General features: G+C 42.6%; 1 protein-coding gene across 2 annotated transcripts in view; it reads right to left on the bottom strand.

The window, feature by feature from the left end:
• The window catches only part of XPR1 (xenotropic and polytropic retrovirus receptor 1), a 109,449-nt gene that overhangs the window by 32,059 nt on the left and 55,253 nt on the right, over nt 1-22,137 (bottom strand). For both annotated transcript variants that reach the window (XM_055815702.1, XM_055815703.1), the window contains one exon: nt 3,919-4,020. In XM_055815702.1, coding sequence (XP_055671677.1) covers nt 3,919-4,020 — 102 coding nt within the window. The remainder of the gene's footprint in view (nt 1-3,918; nt 4,021-22,137) is intronic.

Here is a 22,137-nt window from a genome sequence, read left to right as displayed (position 1 = left end):
CCGCAGCCTACAACCACATAATATCTAAGACACACAAGGACAGGCTGCGAAAACAATAACCTCTCCCCACTTTGAGAGCTCTCCCACGAGGAAGTAACAGATATCTATTAGCGCAGCTGTTAGAATCAAAAGCCTTCACATAAATAAAATTCACAAGTTCATTCTCTACATTCAAAACATCATATTAAACCGCCTGTGACACACTGGGATTACTTTTGCATCAAATTAGTAAACATGGAAGAGTTTAAATTTACATTTTTCAGTTGAAAACATGATTCCATTGTCCCTATATCCAGAAAAACCTTAAAATCCATCAGACTAATAACACAATAAAGACACTTTGAAACAGTTACAAAACTACTGCTGCAATTTTCCTATATGTCTGCAAAGCAACATCCACAAAAATGCATCATCTCGAAATACAAACATTCTTCTAAATAATGCACCACTGAGAAGGGTCATGTGCTGTCTTCTATACAGCCCTCTCCATCCATAGGGGAAGACCACAGTCCTCTGAGGATGAAGCTTTAAAGGCAACTGATCCAGCCCTGTAATGACCTGCCACTCCCCAGAAACAGCAGTCCTGCACCTTTCCCCTCCTACCCTCTCTCTTGCACTGAGTCTAGTTATCTGGTCCACAAATCATTTCATCTTGTTAAGGTACGATTTTATCACCAAAATTCATTGCAGAAGCAAACCAAGACAAAGCATGTGCTGCTATTCTTAAAACCTCCTAGGGAATTGCCTAGGGAAACGGCAAAGCAGAGTAGAAGTCAGTTTCTCAGTTTGCAGCATACTCCAAAATAATTGAAAAGGCATTCACCACCAATTTAGCACTCAAAAGAGTGACTTTTAAAAAATATGCCACTCAGAGTTAGAAAAAAGCAGCGTACACTTAGAAACTGGAACCCCTCTTGTTGTATTGCAGCATTTTGCACAACTTGATGCCCACCGAGTCCTCAGCTCAAGTGTAATCTCACGGCAAAGACCAAGGAGAAATCCAAGACCAACAGAGGCAGACTTCAACAAAAGTGTTTGCAATAAAGTAGGAGCTTTGCCCCAAAAATGTTTCTAGATCCTGACTAAAACCCACTGTCTAAAAAGTCATCACCTCAACTGTGCAATTCCAAGTTGGTTTTGACTCCCTTTTTCAAGTTTAAAGAAAAGTTCACACATAAGGATCATTAGGGAAAAAAAACCCCAAACTATCACACCAAGAAGCTAGTAAGATTTCCCCCCAAGGTTCCAGTTTACATGGCCATGGTTGTGATCAAAACCTGTTGCACCATACAGGTGGTTGAAATTACCTCCAGTACAGGAGGTAATGGACCAGCTACCCGGCTCGGGGCTCTTTTAGCACTCTTTCCTTTTCCTACTTGTACATATTATGTTCAGTATTTTGCTTACCAAGTTAAAGCTGCGGCTTCCTACAAATAATAAAACCAGCTCCTGAATTAACCACAAAAATGTTACTAGCTGAACAGTAGCCCAGCAGATCCTGATGATGCTAATTTAAAATATAACAAACCTCCCCTCTAGAAAATCCCAAACACAAACCAAAACTGGCCACAAATAAAACTTTAACACTTGAACAGGCATTCCTCTACTGGAACCATCTGAAAATTTTACTGCTTTTTTTTTTTTTTCCCCTCCTTCAGTTGAGCACAGATTTTCTTGAGTGTAGTCCAAATAATCACAAACTGTTTATCAAATCAGTTTTAGTTAATGGCAGTTTTCCTTCCTACTGAGCTGGGATAATAGTCCGGGGAATTAAGGCTATGTTTGACGACAGCCAGCAACCTGAGCACACAGCGAAAGGCAAAGGGATTTTGCAGCAGGCACTGCAATCCCAAGTGCTCCGGGGAGCTGGAGAGGAGCTGGGCCCTGGGAGAAGTCCATCCCAAGAGGATAGTGTTGTCCATGCTGTGGTAATCTCTGGCAATGCTCACCAAGGACCCCTCAGCGCAGGGCAAGACAACAAGGAAATGAAGCAGAGAGAACAGAAAGTGTAGCTTTCGTGAAAAGGTATAGTATTTATTGTCGTAAAGACAAGCATGTAATAAGCTATATAATAAGCCTATAATAAATAGGACGTACCAGGTCATAATCCAAGGCAACCCATGCCTGGAGTTACAATAGGGTCCAACATGACAAATTTCTGACATGATCAAGAGGAACCACTGATGGAACATGTCTTGATGCAGCTTAACGTTAACAACTCTAATAAAGTGTTTCCATACTATTAAAGTCACGTCACTCTTCTGCAAATAAAAGACTTATTTTAATCTTATCACAAGAGATTTTCAAATTACATGTATTCTCTCCTATAACTTTTCAAAATGACAGCCAGTTGGAAAAAACCCTACCCTATATTATTAATGCCATTTTAAACAATGCTGGAATGGGTGCGTATATGTGGGTGCACGTGTGCTAGCAGGTCCTCATTAGGGAAAATTATAATCAGTACAGTGCATCTAAATTGTCAGAGCTTCCTCCACAGAGTCTAGCTCATAGTCCGTAGGATCTGGTATAACTAGAAAGTAAGGCAAGTTGCTGAGCATAAAAGCCTTGCCTCAGACCCGGGACAGAAATAGATCTCACCGGGAACCAGAACAATTGTTCTGAGTTAGGTACATATGAACTGCACGTAGAAAAATGCTTATAAACTGTAAACCCTAATAAAACATACCGCTTCTACCTACAAACTGCCCCTTGCCCTTGTCTGACATCCACTCTGGCTACAGCAAAGCCACTGCCCAGGGAGCCGGCGAGCAGGCACAGCTGGCCCCAAAGAGATTTATTCCCCGAGATGGAAGCTGAACAGAGGCAAGGCAGCACAGTTACTGCATCTATTATACTTTCAGCTATTCTCATGTTCGCAACCCAGATTCTGCTAGTCATAAAATAGCTAGCAATAAAGTCATCACCTGATGGCTATTAAAATATTTTGCACAACTCAACTTTGTCTTTACTACCAGATTAAAATCAGAAATAGAAAAGGCTACTGCATTGTGCTCCAAAAACCTGTTTATAGCACCAAGGTAATAATAAATCACCGCGCTAAGAGAGAGTAGAGCAGAAGGCAATGCATCATCGTATCCATATTTAAACACTTTTCTAGTTGAAACTCCACTTTAAACCTTACCAAAAGAGGCTGAAAACCAGCCAAAGTGTAATGGTGGGTGGAACTGCAGCACGCTATTGCTAAGCTTTTTGTAGCAATATTACAGGGTGAATTTCCAATTATCCCATTCTAAAGTTTATTTTCAAAACACAAGGATGGGAAAGCAAACTTTCTCAGGGAAAAGAACAACAAATAGCACTTTGACATATGACCCCTAGGAATCCCTACTCTTACCACCATTACATTTTTACTCAATTTACTAACCAGGACTTTATACAGAGCCAATGACAAATTCCTACTGGTTGATCTACTCCAGAAAGTTGCAAGGATATAAGGAAGAGTTAAGTGTTTACAAACTTGCTGGATACATCAAGATGGTCAAGTTACCATACATAGGCAAGTCCACAATCACTAACCTGGCACAGTCTCAGGGGACATCAGCTAGCAAGCTCAGCATGCCTAAAACACGCACAGGAGTCTGTCACCATGCAGAAACTGAGGAACTGAGCCCTGTATGTAAGCTACCAGCTCAGTTTAAGAGCATCTTCATAAAGTTCAGCAGGATGCTATTGCAAAGCAATGAAATCACCTGCCCTTCATTCTCTCTCCATTCAAATACCACGGTTTAGCTCCACATCTGTCATTAAACCAGAGCAGTTTCCCATATAAACCTGCCCTATAATTACCTGATGGTAGACCTGCGTGACCACTGTGGTTATTCTGAAAGGTTGGGAGCTTCAGACTCGTTTCATGTTGCTGTATTTTCCACAACTATACACAAATAAGCACCTTACCTGAATAGAAAATGTTGATTTTGGCAAGTTCTTTCTCACAGGTTTGGAAGAACTTCTCTTCAAACGTGGCAAAGCATCTTTTTACTGTGTCCTCATCTGTGTCTATTAAGAAAAAAAAAAAAGAAGTTGTGACACAAGAATGTAGGAACAATTTTCTAAGTGGCTGTCATGGAAATATTTCTTCAGAGCAAATCCACCTCCTCTGTCACCCAGGGAAAGAAGCACAATCATGTCCAAAGGGCTCTGAGGGAACATATATTTGCCTGTAGAAGGAACTGCACCAAGAGAAAGAGGGAAAAACTCGTATTGGCAGTTAACAGCACCTTGACCAAAGTTTCCATCATCTTTTTTGATCCTTCAAGCGCTGCTGCAGGTCTTCCACGCTTCATTTCTGCTACCTAACCCAGTTTGCGTGACTGCACCTGTAGGGCCACTCTGGATCAAGACTGTTCTTTATACCTACAAGATCTTAGGAACTTTATTTTAAACAGCATCTCACCTACCACCACAGGGCCACCTACCCTAAAGTCAGACACCAGTGGAAAGTGAAGACCATGTGTCATCCCCACCTGCCTGCTCTGCTGCCTCCAGCACCCTGAAGCCACCTCTCTGCTGCCACATCAACCCAGCACAGGGTGGTCCCTCCTCCTCCTCCTCCTCCCTCCTGCATTGCTTCTGCAACCACGCAGTCAGCCCGAGCAGGGAGAGATCTTCCAACCAAAACAAAAGCAGATCAAGCAGCAGCATAACCACCCCTCAACGTGCTACTGTCACTCAACGTTAGGGCTAAATTCTTAAGCTTATCCACCCAGATGTTGTTCTGCTCTGCAGTCTTGGGCACTGGCAAGTTCTCCAATACAAACTGGAGTGAGAGCAAACCTCTTTCACCAAGACTGGGGTTTGTGGTGGGGGTTTGTTTCTACTTCCCTGGCTTTGCCATAGCAGAAAGCCAAGTGCCATCAGTGCCGCGTGTTCATGCCCTGCCCTTTCCACTGGTCAGTCACTTCTCCCAGAGCTTCTCCAGTGCTCCCACCACTGCAGAGTGCTGGGACCCCTGTACCGGTGTGAGCCTACCACAGGCACTGGGCTTGCTCTTGAAGAACAAAGGTGGCCATGAAAAGTATTCATCCCAGCTTAGCAAACAATTGTATTTAGAAGGAAAGTGCCGAGTTTTTAAATTAAGGCTTTATCTGACCTTCCAGGAGGACTCACTGGCTTCAGCCACCATTCCCACCTTCTCATCACTACAATCCTTTAAATACAAATCTAATATCACAGCAAACCAAAATCTGCCTGATGAGGATACTGGAAACTGCCTGGAAGCTACCCTCTTCCCTCCTGGAAAATAAAAGCTTTCTCTCCTAAGGAAAGATTAATGGAAGAGGCCTGAATTATGGTGATGGTGATCAGATCCACACTTCTTCCCTCCTGCTGCTCTGGGACTGTTTTAACTCTTTTGGAAGAGCTATCTACAATTCTGTAATTAAAGCCAAAATTTGAAATGAAAGCAGCAATGCGGTCACTTTGTTGTTATAAAAAAATACAGTGCAACATCTCCATAACTGCAGAATTTCAAAGACAGAATTAATTTTCTAATAATTAAGAAATTAATGTAATGAGCAAAAAATTAAGGAAGACATGCTATAATTACAAATTTTAGCACTGTCAAAAACCTGTCGCACATGTTCCTAATGCTGAAATGAAGCAGACTACGCAGTCTTACAGACTGAGGAAGGTTAGCATTATTACAAAGAGGAAAAAATAAGATTTTATTATGGTCTTGATAATGTCAAGAAATAGACTTTGAAATACATGTTATTCAATTGAAAAGACGAGCAACTACACAAGAGTTTCACTCACTAGCGCATAAAACACTACACTGTCATAACCAAGAAATCTTTTTCTTTCAGCACTAACTTCTAGGTTAAAACAACTTCATAGTAGTTTTAATCAAGAGAATATTTAATTATTAACTTGTAATATTTAGAATTTTCTGATTTTTATGTTTGTGGCACTAAACATCATAACCCCCACACACACTTCAGTAAGGTTTTTAAAAGTTCGTACAGAAAGAGCAGATAACAGAATGCAGACCGCAGGGTACAGTTGGAAGAAGCCTGTCTCCTTTTGCAGTTTGACAATGCTTTAAAGAGTAAAACAGAAAAAAAAACCCAACCCAAACCCAGCCCTGCCCAGATGACTGCTGTTTACAACTCCACCATCCAAGGGCTTGTAGAAACGAATTCACAAGGGCTCCACAGGCTGTTCCAAACTCCCAAGGTTTGGCTCCCAGGGTCCCTTTATTATCTGATGATTATACTTGCAGATCCATGGCTACTCCCAAGGATGCGGGCTCCCTCCCTTGTGCACACAAACCCTGAAATGACAGGGCTCCATCTCTTTGCTGAAGCAAAGCCGCAGCAGCCCTGTGGTGTCATTACACCCTTGCCCGGCATCACCGGCCCGACGTGGACTTTGCAGAACCGCACACTTGCATGCCGCAAGCGCTCCTGCTCACCTTTGTGCCTCCACACAGATCCCTCTTTGCAGGCAGCCTAAAGCACCAGGAGGACAGAAAATAACCCTGCTTGGGGGCTGGTAACCTCTAACATCAGTCACAGCAGTTGCAACAACCCACCCTGGAGCCCTACCAGTAAAGCCAATCCGAACTTGCCTCAGAGAGCTCTAATCCTTGACCCAACAGCCCCCAAAAACAACGCGGGCAGACAAAACACAAACAGGGGGGTGAAGCAACAGGAATTACTGTGCTATGATATTAATATGCAGAGATTTTATTCACTACTTGCCTGAAACTTTTCAAATAACAGTAAGCAGGCAGGATCAAAACAGAGCTGACTCCTAAAGATGAACCTGAAGGTCAAATGCTTCAGCCCAAAGAACTTACACATCTCTAACAGAAAAGCTTACCTATAGACATTTTCTATAGATGACATGAGGTAATCATCCTTTCCTCCCTTTAAAAAAAGTCATGTAGAAATACAGGCACACAGGCTCACTGCTCTCCTGCTTCGGAAAGACTGAACCACTTCTGCCATCACTTGTTTCCAGGTTTCAGTAAGTTCACAAAACATAATTAAAACGGAGAAAGTTTTTAAACATCAGTCACTGGAACTATACAAGAATTTTAAAAAAAAATCTCATCAGGAAGTGGAGTACATATTTTGTCTATAAAGTCAAGCCTGAATATTTCTGTGCAATCAAAATATCGCCTTTTAAGATAGCAAAAAGCTCAGCAAAGCCATGTAATGTTAAGCTAACATAATGTCGAATAAATTAATAAATATCTTGGTTTGTATACTACTGACCATTTCAGGAAATGATAAATAAGTGTGTTAAACAGTTTGACGGTATCTGAAGGTTAGAAGAGGAGAACAGGTTTTAAAACACCAACCAACCAGCTACTGGAGGACCTTTCAAAAAACTTGAAATTAGGAATTCAGGTCTCTATTTCAACCTCCAAACACTGCTGACTCAGAGGAAAGCAAGTTCTATATAAACTATTCAAAATCCTTCTCCAAATGTCAAACACCTTCTTAGAAAAGGTATTTTGCTGACCACAGTGGACGCCAGCTTTGCAAATCAGGATTCTCTGTAAAGAAAAGGTTTCCCGTTGGTCCCATTCCCACCGCAGCTCAGTCATTTAGCTGCAATAATAGACAAGTGCTGCCAAGGCTACTGCCTTTACTTATTTATCCCCGCCCCCCCCCGCCCAAGGCTAGGACAGGACAATGTTTTTTTGCCATGAGAAAAAAAGAGGGTGCCAGAACCCGGCTTTGGATTCAGAAGCTCCATGACAACAGGAGCTGTTTTGAAAAGGCATCCAGCTATTGCTGCCAAAAAGGGCCAGCAGTAACCTTCCTTTTGTCCTTTTTCTATAGCCCTAATACTCCATTCACCCCAAACGCCAGGAAGCTGCCCCAAACAAGGTTGCCAAGAAGACAGTCTGATCAATACCACAGCTTCCCGGCCTCATCTTCCTACGCTGTTGCCTGCTCTCAATAAAAAACACAGTAAGCCTGAAAGGCTCTTGCTTCTCCTTGCAAAGCCACCAGGTAAACCAGTAGCCCTGTTGCCACACTGTCCAGTTTGCAGAGAGCTCAGACACCAGCACAACCTAAAACAGAACCCGAAGTTGGAAAATTAACATGCGAGTTACATTCCTGCACTGTCCCAAGCACTCATTTCTCAGTGCATCTGTCAACTGTTAACTTAATTTCTCATTTTCTGCAGCTGGAGGATACAAACAAATGATCAGCATCCCAGGCAGCTCTGCTTACTTCCATGCAAGAAAATACACAGTAGAAGTTTTCTTTGTTAGAGCAGTGCCCTTTAAAAGTAATCATTAATAAATAAATAATCCTTTAGTCTTTATCATGCTGAATTTTAAGGGGCATTTGATTAAATATTAATCAGCTTTGTTATGAGATCAGCACAGATGCAGTTCTCTGAATCACCTTCTGTTTGCCACAAAACAGTTTTATCTGAGTAAGGTTATTTCAACACTTCATCTAGAGAGGCAATTTCTTTTTTTAGAAGGAGTCTGCCCTCTATTCAGTGGGGAAAAAAAAGGTCAAACAACACTGGCATTAAACATATCAAATCATATGAACAGGTGATCACAAGTTTAATATCAGCACCATTTGTGGAATACACTAAATGTTTAACATTTTCCACACCCGGCCCTTGCTAACTAAAAGCCCTGTACACAGGGCTCAAATAGGTCTACAACAGAACTGTGCTCTCAAAAATTAAAAAGATTTAAAAGACAGTTTTCTTGTTTCCAGGTCTATGAAGACACTAACTGCTTATACTTCTAGGCTCAGTGGCACATTAGGGAAAACAAGAAAAAAGGCCACTTTAATTACCACTCTCAAAATTCTAAAAAAGTGGGTCACTATAATGAAAACACGCACCTTCGCCAACCCCCTCCCCCCCCCCCCATCAGCTCTGTGGGTCTACTCCACCATCACAATCTTCTAATACCCTCGACAGTTCTACAGCACCAAGATTTTAGTTTCTCAAACTTTTGCAGTGAAAAAAATCTACAGCTAAAAAAAAAAATAATCAAACTGTGTAATTCATAAATTCAAGGATGAAGGTTACCTTTACACCTCTAATGCACCATCCTCACATTTACTGGAGTATTTTTCCAAAGGAATGGTTATTCCGCCACCTATCTCCTTTCTTCACAGCAGAAAGCTACGCTTGGGTCAGCTGCAAATGGGATCACTCACTGAAAGCTTCCAATAAATCAATTATTCACCATGCATTTTCATGTCCAATCTTGTTGCAAATAAAATTCTGTGTGAGAAAACTTCTAAATGCTTAAAGTAATTTATTCCTAGGACATATTCCTGCTATAGGAAGAGGAAGGAAGCCAGCTCTGCTTGCAGATAAGGAACATTTGCATTCATGTTACTCCACCTTAACTTCTGGGCTGCAAATTGTACGTACACACGTCATGGTGTGCATCTCTCTTGGAACTTATTCCACCAACCAAAAAGTGGTCCTCGAATTAAAATACTATGAAATCAGCAAGAGAGAAGCTTCATGCACTAGTTAATATTAAAACAAAAAACACTAAGGAAACTCATAGCTGGCCATACTTACTTTTCTAAACCATCACAGATGAGCTAGCTAGTCAGCTCTCCACTTAATGAATGCTTTAGCCCAAATTAGATTTGGTTATTAAATTATTTCCATAAATCTAGTAATAAAAAATGACCACTCAGGTAGCAAATGAGGTTGGTATTGCCTGCACATGCAGTGTTTATGTGTGGGTAGGGGAAGGAGGCGGCAAGAAGTGCTGCAGGTCACCAACACAAGTTCTCTCAGGTTTTGGTTCACCATTTTGTTGTTTTTACCAATTAACCCCGAATCAATGGACTCTATTTCAAAATCCTTTTCGAAATTACAATTTTCAGGTTGGTAAAAATTTGGCTTCCTTATTTTTAAATTGTATCACCGAAATCTTAAAAGGAAACCAGTCAGATTTTTGTGGATGGTTTATTTAGCTGGAAAGAAAAAGCAGCATCCACAATCTGCTTACAAGCTAGATATCCAACCAAGTACCTACTATAAATTATTTATATTTGTGACTCTGTAAACATAGATGCTAAAGCAACGACAGTGTCCTGGTATGAACTTCAAGTGCAGAACAAACAGGCAATGCAGTAGCCAGATGTGAGAAAGACAGCTGTTACCCAGCTGGCTGGCTATGAGCTTTGTAGCTCAAAGTGTCAGGTTTTGTAGCCTACAGGGCAGCTGCACAGCTGTTCGACAGGTTCCCTTCTTTAAACAAGTATCTAGCACCCATAAGAAGTCATTTTGCAAAGCAAGAAGGTGGTACTAATCTTTGTCAGCTATTACAGGGAAGTCACCAGGGTGAGAGCGTGGCAGTGCTGTCACTAGATTCTCCTGGTATGAGTGAGGCTATGTGCACATCACTGTGACAATGGCTCTGCAAAGCCATCTGTGCAATGATGCTCCTGAGCCGACCTTTTTCAAATTATCTTCTTTCAGAGGAAAACGATCCTAACCCTTCAGCAGATATGTATAAGCGTGGTTCGAACCCTGAACACCTGGAAAAGGACCTCAGTAACTATTTTCCAAGTAGCTGGGGTGAGGGGATGCAAGAGGGGTACAAAAACCCCCAGCTAGGTTGCACAGCTTTGGAGCATACACGACCCCACGGCTCTGTAAGCTGACATGCCAGCTGCCCCCAGTTCTGTTACAATTGACCATTGTTGTCTGAATTTTTAAACTGCCAGTGCTGTCTCAGCTTTGGGCTTATACCTCCATTTTGTCCTCTGTCCTTATACATGACCACCGTGCTTCAACGCTTTTGTGATGCTTCGTTTCTGTACCATTAGCAAAATCAATATTCCCAGCAGAATCACAAAACCTAGGATATGCGATACCTCAGGTTCGAAGGACAGCTAGGCAGACACTTGTGACAGAAGAAAAAAAAAAAAAGGCAGAAAAAATGCCTAATAATATTTCAAAGCCTACCATAAAAATATTGTTAATACAGCATGACAGACCTGGATGCCAGGAGACATCATACAGTGACAGCACCCTCAATACCTGCCTTCCCTGGTCAAGAACAACCTTTAAATTCTTATTTATGAAGGAAAGTAAAGATCCACTATATGTTTTTTTGCAAAAGTTTCCCAATAAACTAGACCAGAAATGCCACCACCCACTTAAGGGTGAAGAAAAGATGGTCAACAAGAGCTAAGACTCCAGATGAAATGTCACCTTGACCATTACCAGGCTGCAAGACAAAGAATGGAGAATACCAGGGTTGAGTTACTCAGCCAGTGCATACTAGAACCTGTCCAGACATAATGGTCATGTATGCTCAGTTTAGACAAGTAACCAGCGATGTAAACGGAGATGCTGCAGCTTTGTGGAGTTACCAGGATCATACTGGGACAACCCCTGATTACACAATGCACCTGCATGTTCCTCAAGATGCTGATCTACTGCCTTGGGTCCTGGCTTTCAACAAGAAAGACAGCAGCAATTATGGTTGCACAAAAAAACCTGTATCACAGTTTACACATCTGAGGTTAAGTAAAACAGAGATACTCCAGCCCCTTACAGACGAAGCAGTCTGAACTAGCCCGTACGCCTCAGACAGATGCTACATGAGACAGAGTTCAGCATTGCCATCCATTCCTTCTGCCAAGGGAGGCCTTCATTAGCAACGCTGCATCAGAGATGATGGTTTCCCCCTCCTACCTCAATGACGGGGCCACCAAATAAAAAAGTTAGCAGTATCTGTTCATGCTTTTAAGATCTATTGAATGGATCTCACGTAGATAATCACAGCTGTGTTGTATGCAGGTACAAAACAATCCGAAAAACTTTCTTCTGCTAATTCAGATGGATGGAAATAAGGATACTTCCCAAAGATGCCCAACTTGGTCCTTAACCCAAGGAGGCAAATGCAAAAAGAAAGAGTCACAAAAGCACACAACGGCATGGAAAACCAAGACCAGAACTGTTGATTTAAAGCCAGGTGCTCGGAGTTCAAATGGAAGTTCTCCCGTATATTCACCTACCCCACATTCCCTTCAGCCCGGCTAAACTCAATGCATTCAGCAAATCCTCGGCTGATTATCAGTACAAGTGCTAGAGCTCCCAACCTTTTAGCCAAGGGACATTTAAACAAATACATATGTAGGCTCCAGGAAAGGGGGGGGAAGATCATTCCGGTTATACAGATTGGGTCTTTGGGCCAGCCCCCCAAGCAGTGATGGAAAAAGTTACCATGGGGACTGAAACAGCAGCAAGAGGCAATGAAAGGAAAATTAAACACTCCAGCATCAAATACAGAAGAGATCCTTCACCCTAAACCCTACAAATACTCTCTCCCTGCCTCACCTCCTGAATGAAGGTTGTACTTCACAGCACAGAAAGAGAAATAACAGGAAACTTTCCAATTTTTTTTAAGTGCATTCATATTTATCAAGACAGACATAAATTCGATCTTGTGAATATTTTAATCAAGAAAAAAAGACTTCTGTCAGGAGACAAAGCTTCATAATAAAATGACTGTTTATGCTCCTTTTATTTAGCTTCCAGTTTTAATAGTTTTACTTCCAGAATGAGAAATTTTTACTAAACATAATACTAAGCAATAACAACTACCTTCTCATTAAAACTGCACAAACCCCTTCAGAACATCTGACATAACCAAAAACACAAGACAGGAATTAAAACAAAACTGAGCAATTACAGCCAGTTAAAGGAAAAGTGATAAAGTGCACTTTGAAAATCCTGTATTATTAGATCAAGTTTTTTCCTCCCCATGAAAATCACATGAAGATGGAGTGACGGGGACATCCAGCTGCAGTTCTTGCTGCCCTTTATGTCCTTGCTGAGACACACAGCTGATGCCCCTTCCCTTGCTCTGGTACCACTGCCCATTCAAGCCCACAGCGAACCAGTCCAGGAAGTTAATCCGGTATTTAGAGAACTACTCAATGTTACAACTAAAAAGCATTAAAACCCTAATTGATCAATAAACTAGTTGCTTGTGGTTTAGTCCTCTGCAACAGCTCCTTGCAGGTAGGAAGGAGGCAGCGAGGAGGAGATTACCCCTCTGGCAGCAGCTACCTGTTATACCGATTTAACTGGAATATCCAATCGCCCCCCTGCAACTCACATATATCTTGTGATAAGAGATGACTAAAAGCATTACCCCGCAGCTCAGCTGACAAAGAGACGTCGGTAAAGCCAACACAACTCACTTGAGTTGAAATCACATGCCCATACCCTTGAAATGAACACAGTAAATGTCTCGATTATTAGTTAAACAGATTGAACGCGTCCAAGCTTTGGTCTTTTTCTGCGCAGCGCCTAGCCTCCTGCCAATGCTCCAGCAGCACGCATGCCTCTAGGCTTCCCTTCTTCCCAAACTCTGGAATGATGCATTCGTGGGGAAAAGCCTTCCCTACCTTGAATGCAAACTGGCTGGTTCCATACATCCTCACAGGTCGTACGTGTACCAAAGGTGCTCTGCACGTGGCTGGCTACACACCAGGTCCATACGTTCCCTTGCAGACATTTTCCTCTGCCCACAGCCCCCACGGTGCTGGCAACATTCAATATGACAGTGACATACAAAGTAGAAAGAAAACCTTCTTCCCAGAAAAGAACCGAAAAGGTTGAATAAGGTTCATACATGCATGCCACGACAGTCTTAACCTGTCACCCGCTCAGCTGAAGAACAAGATAAATGCAGGGCAGAATCATCTTGAAATGTAATTTAAGTCTTGTTCTTTCAGTGCTTTCTCCCCCACTTTCCTTCTCCCACCTCTACCAAATATCAGTTTCTACAGTGTGTGTGTATGTATATATTATTTTTCTTTTTAACTTGCTGGCAACAATCAGGTTGTGCATCAGCAAGTCCTACGAGAAAAGTGCTAATTTATGCTGAAATAAGAGGCCCAGAAACTATTGACATGTTCACAGTGATAAAGCCATCACTGCAAATGCAGCCTGACAAGCTGATCACCTGCGCTGCACCATCAGCCGGTGCACCCTTACCACACTCACCCAAACTGAGTCTCGCACCACCTAAGCAGTTCTGCTCCTCAGCAGGACTCACGGGTGGTCACCCGCAGGGTACACGCTCGAGGAGCTTTAGGAAATTACCCCCTTTCAGCATTAAACCCATGCCCTGCTCAGGCTCCTGTGTGCACGCTGTGACAGCAAGCCCAGCAGCCCGACAGCCCGCTCCCCGCTGATGGGAGCGATTAGAGAGAGCTGCAGAAACTGGACCCACATCAATTCTTCTGGACTGATAGGTAACACATCCTAAGTAACAAGTAGAGGCATCAATTTGTTCCTACAAAACCTCACTTGGGACTCAAGCGCTTCTTTGAGAGCCAGTCCTTGTCCCCAGCAATCTCTGCTGCTCTGGTACAACTGGGCAACCAAACAGCCATGCGCTGCAGAAGCGTATTCCCAGCCCTTCCCGGTTCCCTGCTGGACTCTGCTGTGGAAACAACAGCCCGACTATGAATGAGGGGCCAAGATAAGGCCTAAAACAAGCAGCGAGGTCAGTGTAAGGCAGAACAGGGAGAAAAGCAAGCTCCAACTACAGAGGTAGTGTGTAGCGGGTCTCAAAATATTTCTTTTGAGGAACCAAGCTATTTAAACCCAGAGGTATTTCATCCTGCTGCAGGTACGCACACTGGGAAACCACAGCCAGCGCTGTCTGGAACGGGGGAATCTTCTCCATAGCAGGCAGGAGGCACATACCTCCTGCTCTGCGTTACCTAAGCAAACAGCATCCACGTGGCTTCGAGTGCTGTCAGTAAAGCCACCGTAACACAACTACTCCTGGTCAGCAAACCCCTCCGCCGCTGCACACCGAGGTGGTAACCTCAGAGCCAGAACCACCTCAAAGGCCACAGGAACGTGTTGCTCTGTTACCAGCAACCGTTCTCTGCCTCACGCAGCACCACAGACAAGGCCACTCCACATTCAGCCACCCAACGAAGCATCCCGCTTTGCCACCAGCGGTGGACAATGCGCTTTGCTACCTGCTACGGCTTTGCACAGGAAGGGACGAAGCTCAGCAAAAGGCTCTGCAGGCCAGGTGAGTCGCTGGTTTCCATCGCTGCTGACAAAACTGTGAGAATCTCAAGATGGAGCTAATATGGCCTCCTTTAAGTTGCCAGCAGCGGTGCTGCAAATCTTTAGGGAAATGGTGTAATTTAAGAGCGTTACAACTTTTTAAAAATACAAGGAAGTAGCAGAGCGTGCTTTCTGATCCCGGCGCTGCTGGGAGAGGGCACGATGGAGAAGGGGAAAGCCGCCCCTGCACAGCACACCGCTGTCCCAGGAGAGACCCTGCTTGGTTGTGTTTGGCTGGGGGGAGGCAGAACAGGGAATTAGAGCTAACTGAAAATATTTTGCATAATTGGAGCTGATAAGAGACCCATACCCATCACTCCAGGAAACTATTTGCATCCTTATAACAATTACAGCACGTACAAAATTCAGAAGTTAGGCAGAGAAATAGAAACACTGATATTAGTGGTAAAAAACCAGGTGAATAATAGACCATCAAGATTTAAAAAACCCAAACCCAAACAAACAATGCTACTTTGCAACCTCTTTTCAAACACAGGAGAGAATTTTTGTTGGGGATATCAGGGGCTGGGGGAGGAGAGAAGTGACAAAAGGAAGATTAACAGAAGCGTGTCTTGGGAAATACTTCAATTAATATTAAGAGCAACCAGAAAGACAAAACAAATGATGCAGAACCAACTACAGGTTCCCCATAGGAGGACAGCGAACGCACAGCACAAAGACAAGCCTACTTTAAACGTGCTATCGATGGCTTAATTTCCCCCCAGGGAATCAACACTTCTCAAATTCATTTCTCCTTTTTTATTTTACCAGCTAGTAAAAGCAAATAATTAGCGAGAAGATAATAAGCAAGCAATTACCAGATGAAGGAAAACATGTTTCCAAGGTATCTGAGAGAAATGACATCGGGCTCGAGAGTGGCTCTGTGCAAGATTTTACCATTTACCAGGGGACGTTTACAGTCAGGCCATGTTCAGGAAACAGAACAGCTTTTTAACTCTCATCAGTGTTTACATCAGTGTCTTCCTAAATGTTTTGCTAATTTAAAACACCGTTTTATTTTCTAAATGATACAAGTCTAGTTCAAACACCAGTAAATGAACATTAAGGTAGCTGCTTATCTACTCAAGGCAGTAATTCTTCTGCTTTAATTCTTACATTATTACAGCGACAGATGTTGTAAGATGCTCGCAACATTACAAAGCCTAGCCAAGGTTATATCCCTCCTCACTCGCACATGAGCACAGCCACCCAGCTGAGCCCCACCCTACTACTCATTAAAAAGTATGTATTGAAGCACGCCTGGAGACACTGCGGTAAATTCAAGATAAGCAGAAGTTCTCCAGTGCAGGTCTCCACAAGTTTGGAGTTGTTTTCTTTAAAACACACTTTCAAGCAGCATCCCTTCCCTTCCCTTCTTCTCCATCCTGCGCTTAAAGGGCTTGTTTAAATCCAATTCAAGTAAAAGTAGCATTCCTCAGATGCAGCTTTGCTATGATGTAAGGACATGGAAGGAATAAGCTATAGTTCAAATGTCCTTCCTTCAAGGGGAGAGAAGATGGTCTTTCTAAGGGATTGATTTGAAAAGCTATGCCCCCTTGAACTCTCCGACAGAGCTACTGTGTTCGAGGGGTAATTTTAGTTTAAGATACAAATGCAACGGAGACCAGGACTGCACTTGTTTGTTTGTCTTCCAAGCTAATCTCTTTCTTTTTGCACGGCGCAAGTCCCTAGCCAGAAACTGCAAGGACTGGGTATCTCCTCTTGGAGCATCCCTGCCAGACTGGGACTGGAATCCTTTTGAAAAGGATTTTTACACCCCAAATGAGAAGAAAGATTTAGAAGCATGTGATTTCCACCCCCCGCCCCCGACATTTCCCCCAGGCTCAATGTGCAGCGATGCTGGCACTTGGTAAATAAAAAGGCAAAAGGAACCATTCAGTCATTTCTATTGCTTACAGAACAAAACCTGGTGGGAAGGGAATACACAAACTGCAGAAGTAACTGCCAACAGAAAGGTTTTGCATCCAAACACAAATTCTAAGCATGCAGAGGGTAAAACACCGATTGGCCCAACTTCCTAAGTCACCTCTTATTTACATTTCAAAGAATGAGTGAGTTACAGAAGCCACCACAATTAATTCTACCTTTACCCCTATTTGTGACAGTGGCAAAAAGCCTGAATTCTAAGTCCCAGTTGCAGTATCAGCTGTGCAAATGGACAATATTCTCAATAAACCTGAATAAATCATCTATGGACATCTTCCCAAAGAAACCTAATTTACCTACAAAATGGCACACTGTCCACTGCCACCATCTGCAGCAGAGGTTACAACCCAGCTCAAGTAGCCAAGTTACAGCACAGAAGCTCAAGATGAGGATGACCAACCTCAGCTTTATCCTGTAGTATCCCACACAACAAAAAACAATTAAATCTGAAATTTTAGTGTGTTGCTATTCTAGATTAAAAGCTGGACTCGCGTTTAAAGATGCTGGGGAGAAGGGGGAGTTACACATTTTGGGTACCAGGGACCCATTTCCTTCTCCATCCTACCTTTACATTTTACATTTGCAGACTTCTAAACATGCTTACATCACGTTACACACTGGCACTTTCTGTCTTTTAAAGGTAAATAAAATTAAGCATATTTTGCTGCAAAAAGCCCCTGCCAGTCCCTTTTCTGCCCCTGCTGTAGACAGCAACTTTGCCAAGCAGCAGTTAACAAGATACTGCCCACTTCGAAGCTATGGTTGACTTGAAACCTTGCTATGCAAAACCTGTTAAATTAAAGACTGCTCCTTATTTAAAGTACAGGTGATGCAACTAGAACAGAGAGGCAAGCACTCAAACCAGCAGCAGCAGCAGCAAGCAGGGAGGAAGACAGAGCTTTGTCCACCAGGTGTTTGAAAGCTTTTGCTGTGCTCCAGGTATGATGCATGTTCAAGCCAAACTGCCCATGAAGCACTCCCTTTCTAACATCAAAACCTGAATTGTTATTCTTGCACCCCTAACCATGCTTTTAGCTTTGTGGTTGTGTCCTCACAGGAAAAATTTAACGCAACAGATGACCATAGCGTCCAGAAACACTGCTCATGTAGCTGGCATGCTGCTAATCAACAGCCAGAGCAGATGGAATGCAAATCTCCCAGCAAGGGGAGACCAGGAGGCTGTCACCATCCTGCTCTGAAAACGTAAATGAGCTATTATCAATTAGGAGCTAAATTCAGACAGAATTTTGGTGAAAGGCAACACTTCAAGGTGTTTATGGGGAAATCAATCTGCTCCACTAAAAAAATAATAAAAAAAATCCATCGTGTATTGCAAGATTATTCTGTGCTGTTGTATCTGTCAGCAATGCATCAGGACAAGTTGTTGTCCTGGTTTTATTTCCTGCAAGGATTTTCATTTAAGCTTTAGGCAAACTAATCCATTAACTACAAATAGCTTGAGGACGGCCCTAAACGTAACATTATTTTCCTCTCACCAGACTTATTTTTTTTCCTAACAAATATTTTGGAGGCTGGAATCAGCTCCTCTTCAACAGCAGAAAACAGGAGGAGTGGAAAAAGCATCACCCTAAAGTCACATGGAAATGAAGTTTTGCTACAGCCATGGTGGTCTATACCAGCAAGCCACAAAGAACCAGCTTCAGTAGGTTTGGGGTTTCTTTTAAACATATTCACACACAAGAAGCATTGAAGCTGCCCCAGTTCATTCACTCAATTGATTCACCTACTGTTCTGAAACATGAATAAATATGTAAGTGGCTACTCTGCTCTAATTAGTGACATTCAGTGAATCTAACCAGAGAGCCTACATCTCCAACCCCTGCATTTAGCTCTCAGTGCCTCTCCCTTGGGAACTGAATAGCAATCAGGTATGTAATGCAGGGACGGTTACTTGTTTCCTTCCCATTTAAGGTGGAAAATAAGGGCAGTGGGGCACAAATATAGGCTGGAAAAAAAATTAAACACTTAAACCCAGGAAAATGGTTTAAACATGCTTAAAGATCTGATTAAAAAAAAATTAGAAAATAGGGAGAAGGAATAAAGGAAAAATAAAACTGACTGCAATTGCAGAAAACATGAAGCAGATGATGCATTTCCTATGTGATAGCTTAAACAAGTCCCAAGGCACACCACCTAAGTCCATCAAACACCAGATTTACATAAAATCATTAATTCATTACAGTCATGAAAGAAAAGAGGGATGGGTTAGAAGGGACAGCATGGAATGAATGAAGTGAAAATTTAAGCCAGAGACAAGCAAAATGTCCATATCCATGCACGTAGAGCTTCCTGGAGATAACACAACAAACCTCAAAGAAATTTCTTAGTCTGAAAAGCCTTAAAATTTGCCAAAGCTAAAAGCCCATGGTTTTAAATATATGGAAAAACGTACACATGATGGTAATACCACTTGTATGCCTGCACTCTGTGGCAATACAAAGGGAAGCTGCTGATGCTGCACTTGTTCCTACCACTGACAAGAGCTATTTGCTTCTGGTTTGGTCTCCATCACCCTGAATTAGATGGTCTCCTCCTGCTACACGTGCCCAAGGACTGCCGGGTCTCAGCCACCTCTTTTGACCCCTTGGAGTCAGCTTTTCATGAAGCTTCTCGCCATACCCCTGAAATAATGGTAACTTTTAACCAAAAAGTAATCCAAAAGATTAAAGCCCCTTGCAAACTCACATATAACATATGCATTAATTTTCAGGTTTCTCTGCTGTTTTATCACTTGATTTGCACACACACCCTGAAACTGCAATTCTGTAGCTATCAATCTGCCTGAAGAGACAGCCTTATCACGGCAATCCCACAACATGACACAAGTGGTCTTACAGACGGCGACACTATTTTTAAAGCAGAGCATGGATGTATTTTCCTTCTTTTGCCAAACAAGTACATGAAATGTGCCACATGGCAGGTAGCATGCAGATGACAAAATAGTCAGAATTCTGCAGAAATACAAGATGGGGTTGCCAGAAGGTTGCCAACAACTCTACATCGAAAACTATATATGATTTTGTAGCTGCTGCAACAAAAGCTTTGTCATATTTGCTCTCCAGGGGTGGTAACTTTCACAATTGTTGTAATCTTGGATTCAGTTGAATAAAGGAGAACTGCAATTAAGACCAAACGAGTGTGCTGGGTCTTGGATGCAAATTTACCCGAATACCTGTTGATGCATCTGCCTTAACCTCTGTGATGCAGAAAGAAGCCACCACAAATTTTGAGACTATTACAAGGCGAACTGCTGACACAAAGGAAATCGCCTGCGCCAGAGGCAGTGATAGCAAATCTTCTGTGATGGATAGACTCAGCGCACACAGCTCATTCTGGAGAAAGAGTCCAACTTTGGAGCTTACCTGACACTCACACGCTTACAGGGTGTCACACACGCTTAACACTGGACACTGCAGAAGCAAGTCTGAAAAAACTCTCTGGGATGAACCACAACACAAATGTTCATACAGACAAGGGGTTTAAATAACATTTTGAATTGGTAGCCAGGACCAAGCTGAGCATTTGCTACAATAACCCCATCATCTGAAAGGTCCACGTGGTGCTCATATATTCAACAGTCATAAACCAAAGCTATAGGCTTTGTATCGCATGACTACAAGAGAACACACGAACACAAGGTGTCCAAGGCAGCAAAGACAACAGGTACACAATAAAATGCAGACACACTTAAACAGAACATTAATAATTTTTTTTTTTTTTTTTAAAAAAAAAGCCTTCCCTTTTCAGGGGCTGCATGGGCACCTTCCCTTACTTTGGGAAGAGCTGCGCCTAACCAGAAGCCGACTCTGTTGGCAGCGCTTGAGCAGCCCTGGCGCTGCAGCCACGGAGCACGCAGCTCCGCTGACAGTATCAATTACACTGGATTGTTTTGAGGGACAGGAGAACACCCACAAGGCACAAAATACAACTACACACAGGCTGCCTTTATACAAAAAGTCAGTGATCATTAAATCAATCTTGCTTTTTAAGAACAAGCTTGAAAAGACCAATCTGAGTGGCTGCTGCTGAACTAATGGATGTATTTGCTTTTGTGTTTGCTGTAGAAGAGCAAATCTAAAAAATTTATAGCAAGTGACATTTTACGAGAAAGTATCTTTGCAGCTAACTGTAAAGAATTTTATCATTTTAATTTCAAAATGCAAAAGCAAACCCAAAGACTCACTCGCGCATGACCTAGCATGCATTATTATAGCGTGTTGTTTCATAGTACTTAAGAAATTATCTCTGAATTGTTCTTTGGATACCCGCAAACTACGTATCTCTCCTCATGAGCAGCTCCATTAGCACTGAAAGATGGAAAATAAACTCCTTCCCTGCAGATGTAGTATAAATACATGCCACCTCTACAACAACTAGCAGCTAAGACTTAACAGCAACAGCCCATGTGCATGTATTTAAAATATTCACAACATAAGGTTTCAAGTAGGCAAATCTGACAAGAATTAAATGAAGTTCCATAGAGGTGATGGTGCATTCAAACAAGCTATACACATTTAGGAATGCTGCCAGTACTGAAAAAAGGTTTGTAACGCTACAAAAAAGAGATTTTATAATTTTAAATAATTGCTTTTTATTTTGAGTGGCAAAATGTTTGCCAAAACAAGTGTTCCTTACGAACCATAGCCTACTGCCCTAGATTCCTCTTTGAAAATCATAATTATTTAATTACAGTAAAATAGTTACATCATTTTCAGAGCCTGAAATTGTAACACTGTCAAAAGACAAATCACAGAAGGGTTTGGGTTGGAAGGGAGCTCAGCGATCCCCTAGTTCCACCCCCCTGCCCTGGGCAGGGACACCTCCCACCAGACCAGGCTGATCCAAGCCCCGTCCAACCTGGCCTTGAGCACTTCCAGGGATGGGGCACCCACAGCTTCTTTGGGCAACCCTTTCCATTGTCTGGTCACCCTCCCAGTAAAGAATTTCTTACTAGTATCTAATCTTCATCTCCCCTCTTTCAGTTTGAAACCCTGCCCCGTGTCCCATCACTCCGTGCCCGTGTAAAAGCCCGTCCCCAGCTGCCCCGCCGGCCCCACCAGGCACTGGTGCTGCTGG

This window comes from Falco peregrinus, chromosome 10, assembly GCF_023634155.1.
Source record: "Falco peregrinus isolate bFalPer1 chromosome 10, bFalPer1.pri, whole genome shotgun sequence".
In the NCBI taxonomy this organism is placed as follows: domain Eukaryota; kingdom Metazoa; phylum Chordata; class Aves; order Falconiformes; family Falconidae; genus Falco; species Falco peregrinus.
The sequence above is the reverse complement of the archived record's forward strand: the minus strand, read 5'-3'. Positions and strand labels throughout refer to the sequence as shown.